Source organism: Aquarana catesbeiana, linkage group LG07, assembly GCF_042186555.1.
Source record: "Aquarana catesbeiana isolate 2022-GZ linkage group LG07, ASM4218655v1, whole genome shotgun sequence".
Lineage (NCBI taxonomy): Eukaryota > Metazoa > Chordata > Amphibia > Anura > Ranidae > Aquarana > Aquarana catesbeiana.
The window spans coordinates 70,464,509-70,478,264 of NC_133330.1; the positions used below are offsets into that span (position 1 = coordinate 70,464,509).

The following is a 13,756-nucleotide window of genomic DNA, read 5'->3' on the forward strand; positions in this document are numbered from 1 at the left end:
AAAACGCTGCATTTTGCATGAAAAAAAGTCCCTGACCCTTTCCAAAAACGCAGAGGCACAAAAATGCTTTGATATGAACATGTTCCATAGGAACCCATGTTAAAAAATTTCCATGCATTTCTGCAAAATGCATCAAAAAACGCATTAGTGTGAATCGAGCCTAAATGAGTGTGGAGAAAAGCTTCGAGGGACATTTCTTTACCCAGGATTGGTTATCAGGTGCTGTACATTGTATGCGGTTTTCCTAAAATGCATGCCATTTATAATGCACAGTACTTTTATTTTGGAGATAATGCAATTGTATGAGTTCTCCAAAATGCTGAAAAAATCAATGTATAAATAAAGAAAAGCATGACATTTGATGGCATCCCCTTCTGTACGTGCACACATCTTCCCAGCCTGTACGATGACAGCCCCAAGTGTTTCCCAGAATCCTCCCCTCCACTTGTGATTGGTCAGCTGCAGTGTGGGCTGGTGTATGCCTGGGAGACTTGCAAGCTTCCAGAGTGATAGAGAGCACAAGACAGCGCTGTTAGCAAGGCTCATCCTCTGAGCAGGGACTATGGTCCTTGGCACACCACCACCCTATCTCTAAGGCTCTGTCTTCTCATCTGCAGAAAGGAGTTGTCAGCAAAGCAAACTGGAAGTGCAGGAGTCTCATCCTTCCAGGGGGACTATGAGCAGGATGACTGGGATCAGATCCAGCACTCAGCCGGGGGCAGATGGTAAGTTGGAAACTTTTTTTTTTCCTCTTTATAAATCCACAATGCCTGTAAGCTGCTTTTGGGAGAGCAGATTTGTGCTGTGTGATTTAACCTGTGCCCTTCCCTCCCCCCGTCCTGTTTCTGGAAAGCAGCGATAGGGCTTATTCCCCCCGATTTAAGTCAGCTTTGTTATTTGTTAATTTGATGTCTGCATTGGGGAAGTCCCAGGACTGATAGTAGACAATTGCCCAGTGCTGGATTACTATTGACGAGCCCGGATGGTAAATCTGCTCATTTACAACTGGAGTGTTATGGCGTTGGTGGTGGGTGACGGCTGGCGGACCGAAGAACGGGTTGGTTTAGGCTTAACGGGCAATCGTAGTAAAAAATGTAAATTGTGCATTGTTTCCGTTGTGTGAGATCTATTATAAACGATTGTGGCAAACGCAGTCATGCAAGAAAAATTTTTTGGGGGGGGCCCATTCAGCTATCAAGTATATGGATATAAAAATAAACATGCAAAGAGTAGTCTTTTTGACACCTTGACCCTTTAATAGTCTAATGTACAACCGGGGACAGACCATGAACACCACCTAGATCCTGGCACCCGCCTGCCCACATATAGTGTAAATGGGGCCCCTAATTCCCAGGGGGGCCCTATTGCAGCTGCCATCGTCTGTGATCATAAGGAAAAGGATGCTGTGTATGATTACTGCAGTCCATGACTGATTGCTGTCATTGCTTGGCTCACCTAGGATTAGGCTTAAAGTGAAATCATCAGGTTAGATATATGGAAACTGCCATTGCTGACTTAAAGGGACAGGCTCATGAGCTAAGCAAGCCATAGATCAGGGATCTCCAAACTATGGCCCTGGGCCATAGTTTGGAGACCCCTGCCATAGATTATACAATTTTCCTTCCTTTTACCCCAGTTGAAAGGAATGAAAATTGCTCATATTCCCCCATCAACACAGTGGGCTGCAGGGGAATCCCACCTGCAGCGCTATTGCGTTCTGCTGCTGGGGAGCCTTTCCTGCCTGTAGAACACAATTTCTGCTGGCGGCCATAGCTGCCAGCAGTAATCGCAGACAAAAAGATCTGACAGGCTGGTTGTCCTGAAGTCGACCGATGGATCGACTTTAGGACAACCAGCCTGCCCATAGATGGATCAAATTTTGGCTGATTCCCTGCTGAACCGGCCGAGATTTGATCCATCTATTGCTAGCTTTATTCTATTCAATACCATGTTGTAAGCCACTGACCTTCAACATCTAGCTGGGCAGGCGAATAGACATTTCAACCTTTGCTGGGTGCATGCTTATTCTGGGTCAGTGACTCACTATTTTTTTAACATCAAGGGTCAAAATGACAGTCTGGGACCCTGCGAATTTAGAGCTAGTTGGGGGGAGGTATTAAAAGAACACACTGGTGCGAAGCAAAGCTTTGCGACTGTGTCACGTGAACAGCCCCTTTAACTGTCTTTTAAAGGGGGACCGTTGCAGGGTACACTAAAAACATGGGTCTAAATGATCCCCTCTGTTGCATTTGGTAAGAAGTACCGCCAGCGAATGCAACTTCTTGAAGCAAATGGGGGTTTCACCGCAAATGCCCTGCAACCGCGTGCAATGCACATGGTTGGGCGCTTTGGTGCGGCATTAACAGGGCTAAAACTGCTGGTGACGTTTTGCCTCCTCACCACCTGTCAAACACCCCTGAAAAGCAATTCAAATGTGGATCGGTTTTCAGCTGTGCGGCAATTTAGTTGCACATCTAAAACAAAGCCTTTAAGACAAATCGACAAAGGCAAGTATCCATATCTCTGACCTCACAGGTTCTCTTTACCTGAGCTGTGAGTTTATATTCCGTGGCAGTAGCAATGCATGCATTTCTGTTACTGCCACCTTGGAGGCTCACGTCTTCAGCTCCAGCAAAGACCATTTCATTCTTACTGCTTTTTTTTAGTGATGTGATGGTGAGCAGTCCAGCGTAGCCAAGTTCCGGTATCTTACCACCAGAGTCCACGAGAGATGAGATTAAAATTTTCAATGAATCTAAGATTAATGCAGATATCGGTTTTGGTTGGAGTCCCTCTTTAAGTCTTGGGTTGTACCCCCCCAGATATTGGCGTTCTTGCTGAAGCGCTGAGAGCAACGTCCGGGACATATGACTTTGTATAGGGATCTCTCTGACAAATTCCTCTCCAGTAATATAAAGACTATATTGTCTGTACTTAGTGTCTGCTTTCAATAGTCCAGACTACAGCAGTTGGGATGGAAGGTTTTTTTTTTCTCTCCTAGAGAGGCTTAAACGGCTCTTATTAGCTGTACTGTATATAAAGCTGACAAAGGTCCACACTCTGCAAATGAAATCTTTTATGTCTACATTAACCCAATGATGTCTGGACTACGGTCACCCCTGCAGCTGTCAGTTATTCCACTGGAAATCATTGACCGCTTAGCAGGAAGAGCTCACAGAGCAGCATGGAATGTAGATAATTGGTCAGTGTGTTTAACCCTTTAATGAATAAGTGCATTCTGTTGTAGAGATGAGTGACTCAATTGATTGGCTGGGGTGCACCAGCTACTGTGCAGCTGGCCTTATAAGTTATCGGTTGTAGGGCCCGATCTCACGTGCATGTGTTTTTTTTTTTTTTTTTTTTGTGCACCAACCTGCATTTGTAAAGGCAGATTCACACTTTCTTTGGCCTCTGAGGTGTGATCCACGTTCTGATAGCTCTTCAGAGAGTATTTGACAGGTAGTGAGGAGGCGCTGTATCACCTACTCACCGTCTGCTATAACTCCTTAAAGCCTGCACTAGCGCCGTGCAGCCATGTGCATTGCGCGCAGTTTCGGGGAGCTTGCAGAACCGCCCATCCACTTGAATGGGTTTGCGCTGTGCCTGCCGAAAGCAACAGGGCTATTATCCATGTTGAGGCCATCACCTCTGCAGCTAAATGGGGATTAATTGGGGGGGCTGTAAAAACGCAGCTCAATCGTGGGGTTTTACCACCCCTTGATCACTAGTGTGTATGAACCCTAAAGCCCCGTGCATGCTATTGCGATTGCTACTGCACAATGGAAATCACATGATTCTCTGTGGTACCTGTCCCATCAATGCAACATGGTGTATTGTGAGAAGGTGCAGGTGGTTCTTTTAGTGCAACTTAGTGCGTTTTTGGCCCCATAGACTTCAATTGGAGCTTGTGTAAACTGCATGTGCTTTTGGCAGAATTTTTTGCATAAAAAACGGTCTCTTTCTCCTACAAAAAAGCACAAAAACATAAAAAATTAGGGGAAAAAAAAAACCACACTGAAAAATAGGGATGCACCGAAATTTCGGCCGCCGAAACATATCGCCGAAAATGGCCCTTTCGGCAAAAAGCGAAAGAGAATATTTGCCCAAACCGAATGGGGCGGTTCCTGGGCAGGTATGGGGCTCCGCCCCCGCCCCTGGTGCCGCCTATCAGGGGGCTTCCTATATCGTAGAAGAGAGGAGAGCTGCCGCCGTCTGTTTGATTACAGCGCCGGGAACATCAGAAGTTTCATTTCAATAGCTGTGTGTTCCCCGCTGCGTGCCGTCACATACAGCCCCTCCCCCTTGTCTGGGCACTTTGATAGACAGATCACCCATCCAATGGGACTACCGGGGACACTGGCTGCACTACTGGGGACACTGGCTGGCTGCATCTGACGGGCACTGGTGAGGCTGCATTGATCTCCTGTACCATGTCCCCAGTCTCTGACCATCTCCTGTACCATGTCCCCAGTCTCTGACCATCTCCTGTACCATGTCCCCAGTCTCTGACCATCTCCTGTACCATGTCTGCAGTCTCTGATCATCTCCTGTACCATGTCCGCAGTCTCTGACCATCTCCTGTACCATGTCCGCAGTCTCTGACCATCTCCTGTACCATGTCCGCAGTCTCTGACCATCTCCTGTACCATGTCCGCAGTCTCTGACCATCTCCTGTACCATGTCCGCAGTCTCTGACCATCTCCTGTACCATGTCCGCAGTCTCTGACCATCTCCTGTACCATGTCCGCAGTCTCTGACCATCTCCTGTACCATGTCCGCAGTCTCTGACCATCTCCTGTACCATGTCCGCAGTCTCTGACCATCTCCTGTACCATGTCCCCAGTCTCTGACCATCTCCTGTACCATGTCCCCAGTCTCTGACCATCTCCTGTACCATGTCCCCAGTCTCTGACCATCTCCTGTATAAAAATATTTTTAAAAACAGTCACTTTCGGTATCAGTGTTGTTTCGGTTTTCGGGATCAAGGAAGATTTATTTTCGGTATCAGTTTCGGCACCAAAAAACCCATTCGGTGCATCCCTACTGAAAAATGCATGATTGTGCAGCAGCTCTAATGTAAACCGACTAAAGCTGGCCATACGTGGATATAAAATCATTTGGAAAAACTTTCACTTTTGATAAAAATCTGTCAAAGGACTGTGTGTTAACACCATCATTGTAGCAAATTATTTTCCACATATTATCGATCGTCAACAGCATAAATGGTACATTTTTTGTTGATCAATGCACATACGCTGTACAATTTTTCGAACTATTTTCTTTTGCCATAAAACTTTGCATTTCGAAAATCTAAATACGCCCACTAACGTTTCTAAAGTCGAACGATCGGGGTTATTGAACGATTTTCTATCCATGTATGGCCAGCTTTAGGGTGTCAGTTTATTCAGTCTTGCCCTTCCTTTTATCTAGCACACCCCAAGGAAATGTTCCTTATTGCACGTGTTGCAGTGCACTAAGGGGCAGGTGTGTTTTGTTTTGCCCCTTGTTGACTCATTGGTGCCATTTAAAATGAAAGGCAAAATACCCAGCGTGTTGCGCTAAGCGTGCAATTATATGTTCACACAAGAATGAATGGGCCCTGACCGAACGTGACCGAGCACGATGCTCTACTGTGGAATTTATGTGTCTGAAATTTTCAATTACAGGTTTATATTTTTGAAGATTTGTCTCCTGCATGTCAGATTAACAACTGTACCCCGAATCTCTTACTACATGGTAAATTGTGGTGCCATTCAGTTTAAATGGTACCCCATACACGTGTAGAAAATGCACTATATTTCAGTCAGCCCCCGTTCACATCGGCGCGATTTCACATGCTAATCGCATGCCAAATTGCAGTCTCATGCCGGCAACGATTTTGCGGCACTGCACCGATTTCCAAAAGTAGTTCCTGTACTACTTTTGGCGACGTTTTTCATAGACATCTGTGCATGAACCTGCATAGATGTGTTTCAAATTGCACCCAAACTCGCACTGAAATGCGGGTTTGAAATTGTGGCGTTCAGCTAAACTCGCACAATTTCCGCGTTCAGTGTGAATGGGGGGGCTAAAGGACAGGCAGTGCAAGAGAGAGGACATGCCAGGGGTGATTCAGAGTGCATGAAATAATGTGCTTTTTTTGCATGTGTCTTACGCGCAATTTTAATGTGTGCTTTATATACACTGTATCTTATGCTGCATTTTATGAAGTCATCGCCTGACAACATTTTTTTTTGCCCTGATATTGTACTTTAAAATCAGAACTATACTTCATTCCAGCTCTGCGGTGTCCCGAGGCACCCTCACTGGCCGCTGACAACTTTTGGCCAATGGTTCTGGTTTCAGATCTTCAACTGTTTTGATTAGCCAGCCTGGGGTGACATCACTCATGGGCATGCGTTGGAGTTCATTCATCTTGGCAGATGCCAAAATTGTACACCGTGTGCGGGCAGGCAGATAAGAAATGTTATGCAGTCAAGACAGTATGTCTTGACTGCATTAAAAAAAAATGCTTATTGACTTCTTTTTTTTTTTCTGCTTGAAAGCAAAACTGTTCTGGGGGGTCAGGAGCTCGTACTATAATATACAAGTATGCACAGCATATTGACCCAATACAACAGGCTTGCTGTTTAGTTCATCCTCCTCCAGTGCTCACAGGTCCTTGTTCCCTATTGCTGCTCCACTTCTTCCATTCCTGATGGTTGTTTTTTTTTTTTTTTTTTTTTTTTTTTTTTTTCTTAGACCATTGGGCAACCAACTACTAACCATGCATGTTGGAAATGCATGGGATAGCAGACAGCAGATTTCTTATAACTAATAACCACACTACACTTTCCTTTGGATCAAATTATGGCCGTGGCCTTTATTACTATTATTGGCTTAAGATAAATAATATAGACTTTTATTTTACATTTAAAAACATGTAAACAGCTCAGCTACTACGACTCGAGCTGTACCGTCAAAAGAAAAGGGGAATCGCCCCATATTTCAAACATTCACTTCAATAAACACCAACAACTCTTTATTAATGAAACAATATAATTGTTCAGTAGTATAAATAAACTATCCCCTTTAAGCTGAGACCGCTACATAATACGTTAGCCGTGACTGAAGGGAGGGAGGGAACACCACAGCTTGACGCTATTGAGGGGCCTGAACCTCTGGGGCTCAGAACCCCATTTTTTTTATTTGAAATTTTCCTACAAATCCTCCCTGTCCAGATACAATGGTCACCTGACATCTCCAGAAGTCAAGATCCAATGGGAAGCCTTCCCGCACTTTTCAAACCTGAGGGGATACTTGAAACCCAGCTGCCGCAATCCCATGAGGGAAGGGGAGCTTAAAAATGTTTTCCCCCCTTTTCCTTTCATTATGTCCACACCTGACTCCATTGAGGTTCATGTTGACAGGGAGGAGTGGCGTGCTGACGTCATCACGCTGTGTACCTTAGTGGACGGGTGTTCACTTTCCGGCCGGCTTTTATAATTCTTGCAAGTTTATCTCTTACTACGTGTAAGTGCAATTTTTTTACCTTTTAATAAATGTTCATATTACGATTTACACTATGGTGAGCTCCTCTTTATTTTGGATTACCTTCTGGTCCTCAGTCGAGACCATTGAATGATCGAGTCCCCTTGGCTGCTTGCTGTGTGTTCCTGCTTCAATACATCAAGCATTTGGGAGCTGTTATCGCCATTTCTTTGGATCAAGGCCCTCAACAGACGCAAGCCCATTTTAGCTTGCCTCTGGTTAGCACGCATTTTATGTGGTGGAGGAGCATGAGTTTGTGGTGTTGTCACAAGTCATACCAAGATTTCACATGTGTGGTTTATGTCTTATGGACTTATTTACAATATTCATTTGGTAGTGTCAGGAGTAATTCCAAGATTTATGCATATTGTTTGCATTTTTTGTGTTGTATTTATTTATGGTGAATACATTCTTAAGCACAGCTCCATTTTATTATTTCTATTTGTTTATATGTGTATCTCATATTGAGCTGCTGCTGTTCCTTTTTTTTTTTTTTCTTATTTGTATTGCTCACTTAGCGTGGTATTTTCTTCATATTTTTTCATGTTGACAGGCGTTTTTTAGTCAAATGCTGCATTTTCCATTCAAATCCACGCAGCTGCGTTCAAATAGAAAACACAGCGTTTGTCCATAAAAAACTGTGCTTGACCTATTGGCCTTGGAGTTATTGCTTTGACCCAAGTCCAGTCCAGGAACAGGAGGAGGAGGAGTTCTTGGACCAAAAATTGGTTGCTTTATTAATCGTGACCAATTATGTAATATGCCTTTGCTGCGGGAGCTTCAGGAGAATAATCCGGATGATTTTCAGAATTATCTCTGGATGACGGACCCCTGCTTTCACCAACTCTTGGCATTGTTGACCCCCTATATTAAGAAGCAGGACACATGCATGAGGCTTTTATTTTATTTTTTGATTGAATAATGATTTGATATATTTTATATATTTTTGGATGCATAGAATGCACTTTTTGGTTAAGTTCTATTGGCAGATAGTATGTCTTATTTTATTTGTTTTCTTTTTTTAATGCACAATAAAAAAAATTGTGGAGAATAATATTTGGCTATGTGTTTTACTTCAAATGACAGTTTGCGAGTAGGCAGTTACATTTAAAAAAAATACAATGTAAAATTAACAAGGGACGCCAACATAGTTGTATCTTTGTTCTTAAAAACTACGGGATAATGGTGTTGTGGTAACTTGCCCAAAAACAAAAAAACAAGCATAATACTAATCTTGGGATCACTAAAAAAAAGTATTTGAAAATTAGTTTGCAATAAGTTTCCATCAGTATCACCAGCAAAGCAGCTTCATTATTATCCCATTAAAGAAGAAGAGAATTGTACGCTGCAATTTCGAGATTTCATTATTTACCACGTCACGAATGTTAATTCTCCATTACAAACGCTAGTTTACAAGACTGACCGCTTCTGGCCCATCCTTGCTTCCGAGCATGCGTGTTTGTACTTTGGACTTTTGTCCAACGGACTTGTGTACACACGCTCTGAAAATCCGGACATTTTTAAAATTTTAAAGCCTGCCATCCAACATTTGTTCGTGGAAAATCCGACAACAATTGTCCGATGCAGCATACAAATGGTTGGATTTTCCGCCAACAGCCAGTCATCACACGTTTCCCGTTGGAAAATCCGATCGTGTGTACGCGGCTTTACACTCAGTGTAATATCCTGGCTGACATGTTTCAAGGGCACACGCTCTTTAGCTATCGGGATCTGATGAAGAAATTTCCCCCCTCAAAACTCGTAAGCGAGGATGTTACATTGAGTTGTTGGTGGTTAAGCCCTCATGCACACAGGCTGTTAAAAAAACGTTATGAAAACGCCAGTATCTTTGCAGTGATTTTTTTAAACTTTTTTCAGCTTTTTTCAGCGTTTTTGCAATAGCGTTTTTCCGCGTTAGCGTTTTTGAGCGTGTTTTTTTTTTTTTTTCAATTTTTTTTTTTTTTTTTTTTTTTTCAATGGATCAAAAACGCTAAAAAACGTTGGTGAATGACGTTTTTGAGCAATTGAGCGTTTTTACAGCTGAAAAACGTCTTTCAGAACCCACTGGTCCTGGGTTTTTTTTACAGCTTAAAAACGCCTATGCCACTTGCAGCTCAAAAACGCCTAGGTGGGCATAAAGCCATAGATTAACATAGACAGGCCTTTTTAAGCTGCAAAAAAACAGCTGTAAAAACGTCCGTGTGCATGAGGACTATGTGTTGAGGGTCGGACAGTTGTGTCTGTTGGTCAGAAACTTTATGCATTATTTTGTGACATGCATAAACTTAAGGTTCTCTTGTGAGTATATTACTATATATTTATATATTAACATAAAAATAAAGTTTTTATTGATGATTTTATTCATGCACTCTCTCCTCCTTCTTCCTTCTTCTTCTACCTCCTTCCCTTTTTTTTTTTTTTTCTTTTTTAGTTAGCATACTGCTCAGTTAGGGTCAATAGGATTTTGCTGACCTGCATCTGAGGTGCATTTTAAATGCACATCAAGTCCAAAAAAAAAAAAACACCTGTCAACATGAAGCCTTACAGATGCTGAAAGTGAAATAAAAGTGTTCACTGCACTCCATATGTGCAAATAAAAATATGAAAGATGAATATTGCAGCAGGGAATGGTTCTGTTACTTTCCTAATGGACTATTCATTTTTATTTTTTTTTTTGTTTTTGGCCAGAGTTCTGGCCGGGTGGTGGTTCAGTTATCCTGACTGGGTGTCATGTGACGTCCAGCAGGATAACAGCCGGCGCGTGCCCGTGGGGGCGCGCATCACGGCGATCTGTGGTGCGGTGTGTCAGTCTGACACACAACTACACCGATCTCGGTAAAGAGCCTCTGATGGAGGCTCTTTACCACGTGATCAGCCGTGTCTAATCACAGCTGATCACAATGTAAACAGGAAGAGCTGTTGATTGGCTTTTCCTCACTCGTGTCTTACAGATGCGAGTAGAGGAGAGCCGATCGGCAGCTCTCCTGGCGGGGGGAGGTCTGTGCTGATTGTTAGCGCAGCCCCTCCGCGGATGCCCACACTGGACCACCAGGGACACAACTAGGACCACCAGGGATGACCATAACAGATGAATCACCAGGGATGCCACCCTAGACTGCCAGGGATGCCAGTAAGTGCCCAAACAATGCCAATCAGTGTCCACACATATTGCCAGTCAGTCAGTGCCTGCCAGATATCTCATCAGTGATGCCCAGAAGTGTCCATCAGTACCGTCAATCAGTGCCACCCATCAGTGCTGCCTATCAATGCCCATGAGTGCTGCATACCAGTGCCAACTAATTGGTGCCACCTCATCAGTGCCCATTAGTGCAGCCTTATCAGTGCCCGTCAGTGAAGGAGAAAACTTATTTATTTACAAAATTTTATAACAGAAAAAAGATAACTTTTTTTTTTTTTTTTTTCTAAATTTTTGGTCTTTTTTTATTTGTGTATAAAATAAAAATGTCAGCAGTGATCAAATACCACCAAAAGAAAGCTCTATTCGTGGGAACAAAATGATAAAAAATGTGTTTTGGGTACAGTGTAGCATGACCGCGCAATTGTCATTCAAAGTGCGACAGCGCTGAAAGCTGAAAATTGTCTTGGACAGGTAGGGACAAAAGTGCCTGGTATTGAAGTGGTTAAAGGATCTTTTAGATGGGTGGTCATAATGGTGTGTGTGTGTGTGTGTGTGTGTGTGTGTGTGCGTGCGCGCGCACGCACGCGCGCGCTAGTTGGAGAGAGATTTTATATTCTGACAGGAAGGAAGTCCACAGAAAATCTCCCCAGCAGGGACAAAGCAATAAAAACCTGTCAAAGGCTATAACACTTCTCTGCTCCATCCAAAATTAAATAAGAATAGTCTGGTGTTGGGCAATAAATGGGAACATTAAAGAAAAATAGATCCTTCCTGGTCACTATGAGCAACATTTTCTCCTTCCTCAGCATTTAATATAAATCTTTCTTTCTATTTTTCATATTCGCCTGCGGCCTCTGTATGTCTAGCGCCTCCCCCCCCCCTTGCTTAGACTGTGCGTTTGTTTGGGTTCCATATTGCAGACGAGCTATTCCGCAACATCAATTTTAATAGCGTACTGCGGGGTGTGATTATATTTTGTGCACAAACAGCTATTCTTGTGTAGAACTGTAATGATCGGAGATTACAAGTCTAGTTGCCAGATGGCTAATTACAGGCAAAACATGTCGACCGCAATTAAAAACATGCTAAAGTCGGCACAGAAAAGCAAAATATGCAGATGTGAAATATGAATTGCGGCCGCTAAAAATGAATATACAAAAAAGGGCAATGGATTTCTATGCCGTCAATTCTTCTCCAAGAATAAGAGCACATTTACTCCCGTTTTTTTTTTTTTTTTTTTTTTTTTTTTTTCTTGCTGTGTATTTTTATAGCTCCTAGTTTTCCATTATTCAAACTAAAATCCTCACCTCCAGCTCTGGAAGGTTTTACTCCCCTAATGACCAGACCATTTTTTGCTATTCAGCATTGTGCTACTTTAACTGGTAATTGCATGGCCATGTAACACTGTACTCAAATGAAATGTATATCATTTTTATCACACAAAGCTTTCTTTTGGGGGTATTTGATCACCACTGGGTTTTTTATTTTTGTATTATATAGATGAAAACATACTGAAGATTTTGAAAAAAAACAATATTTTTTACTTTATACTACAAAAAAAAAAAAGAAATCAAATTTCTTCATAAATTTGGGCTAAAATCTACTCTGCTACATGTCTGGTAAAAAGAAAATCCCAATAAGCATATATTTGGTTTGTGCGAATGTAAGCATCTACAAACTATGGTTTGAAGCACCTTTTGATTTTATTACAGCAGTCAGTCTTTTCGGGTATGAGTCTATCAACATGGCACATCTTGACTTGGCAATATTTACCCACTTTTCTTTGCAAAAACACTACAAATCTGTCAGATTGCGAGGGCATCTCCTGTGCACAGCCCTTTTCAGATCACCCCACAGATTTTCAATCTGATTCAGGTCTGGGCTCTGGCTAGGCCATTTCAAAACTTTAATCTTTAATCTTCTTCTGGTGAATCCATTCCTTTTGTTGATTTGGATGTATGCTTTGGGTCGTTGTCATGCTAAAAGATGAAGTTCGTCTTCGTGTTCAGCTTTCTAGCAGAAGCCTGAAAGTTTTATACCAATATTTACTGGTATTTGGAACTGTTCAAATTTCCCTCTACCTTGACTCAGGCCCCTGTTCCAGCTTAAGAAAAAAAAAAACCATGCTGCCACCACCATGCTTCATGGTGGGTATGGTGTTCTTTTGGTGATGTGCAGTGTTTATTTTTGCACCAAACGTACAGTCGGGTCCATAAATATTGGGACATCGAAACAGTTCTAATCTTTTTGGCTCTATACACCACCAGAATGGATTTGAAATGAAACGAACAAGATGTGCTTTAACTGCAGACTTTCAGCCTTAATTTGAGGGTATTTACATCCAAATCAGGTGAACGGTATAGGAATTACAACAGTTTGTATATGTGCCTCCCACTTTTTAAGGGACCAAAAGTAATGGGACAGATTAACAATCATCCATCAAACTTTCACTTTTTAATACTTGGTTGCAAATCCTTTGGTCAATTACAGCCTGAAGTCTGGAACGCATAGACATCACCAGACGCTGGGTTTCATCCCTGGTGATGCTCTGCCAGGCCTCTACTGCAACTGTCTTCAGTTCCTGCTTGTTCTTGGGGCATTTTCCCTTCAGTTTTGTCTTCAGCAAGTGAAATGCATGCTCAATCGGATTCAGGTCAGGTGATTGACTTGGCCATTGCATAACATTCCACTTCTTAACCTTAAACTCTTTGGTTGCTTTCACAGTATGCTTCGGGTCATTGTCCATCTGTACTGTGAAGCGTCGTCCAATGAGTTCTGAAGCATTTTGCTGAATTTGAGCAGATAATATTGCCCAAAACACTTCAGAATTCATTCTGCTGCTTTTGTCAGCAGTCGCATCATCAATAAATACAAGAGAACCAGTTCCATTGGCAGCCATACATGCCCACGCCATGACACTACCACCACCATGCTTCACTGATGAGGTGGTATGCTTTGGATCATGAGCAATTCCTTTCCTTCTCCATACTCTTCTCTTCCCATCACTCTGGTACAAGTTGATCTTGGTCTCATCTGTCCGTAGGATGTTGTTCCAGAACTGTGAAGGCTTTTTTAGATGTTTGGCAA

General features: G+C 42.6%; 1 protein-coding gene across 1 annotated transcript in view; it reads left to right on the forward strand.

The window, feature by feature from the left end:
• The first annotated feature begins 489 nt into the window (after positions 1-489).
• Positions 490-13,756, forward strand: part of FGD3 (FYVE, RhoGEF and PH domain containing 3) — a 375,576-nt gene continuing 362,309 nt past the window's right edge. Inside the window, exon 1 of the mRNA XM_073592317.1 lies at positions 490-725. Coding sequence (XP_073448418.1) covers positions 677-725 — 49 coding nt within the window. The 5' untranslated portion in view covers positions 490-676. The remainder of the gene's footprint in view (positions 726-13,756) is intronic.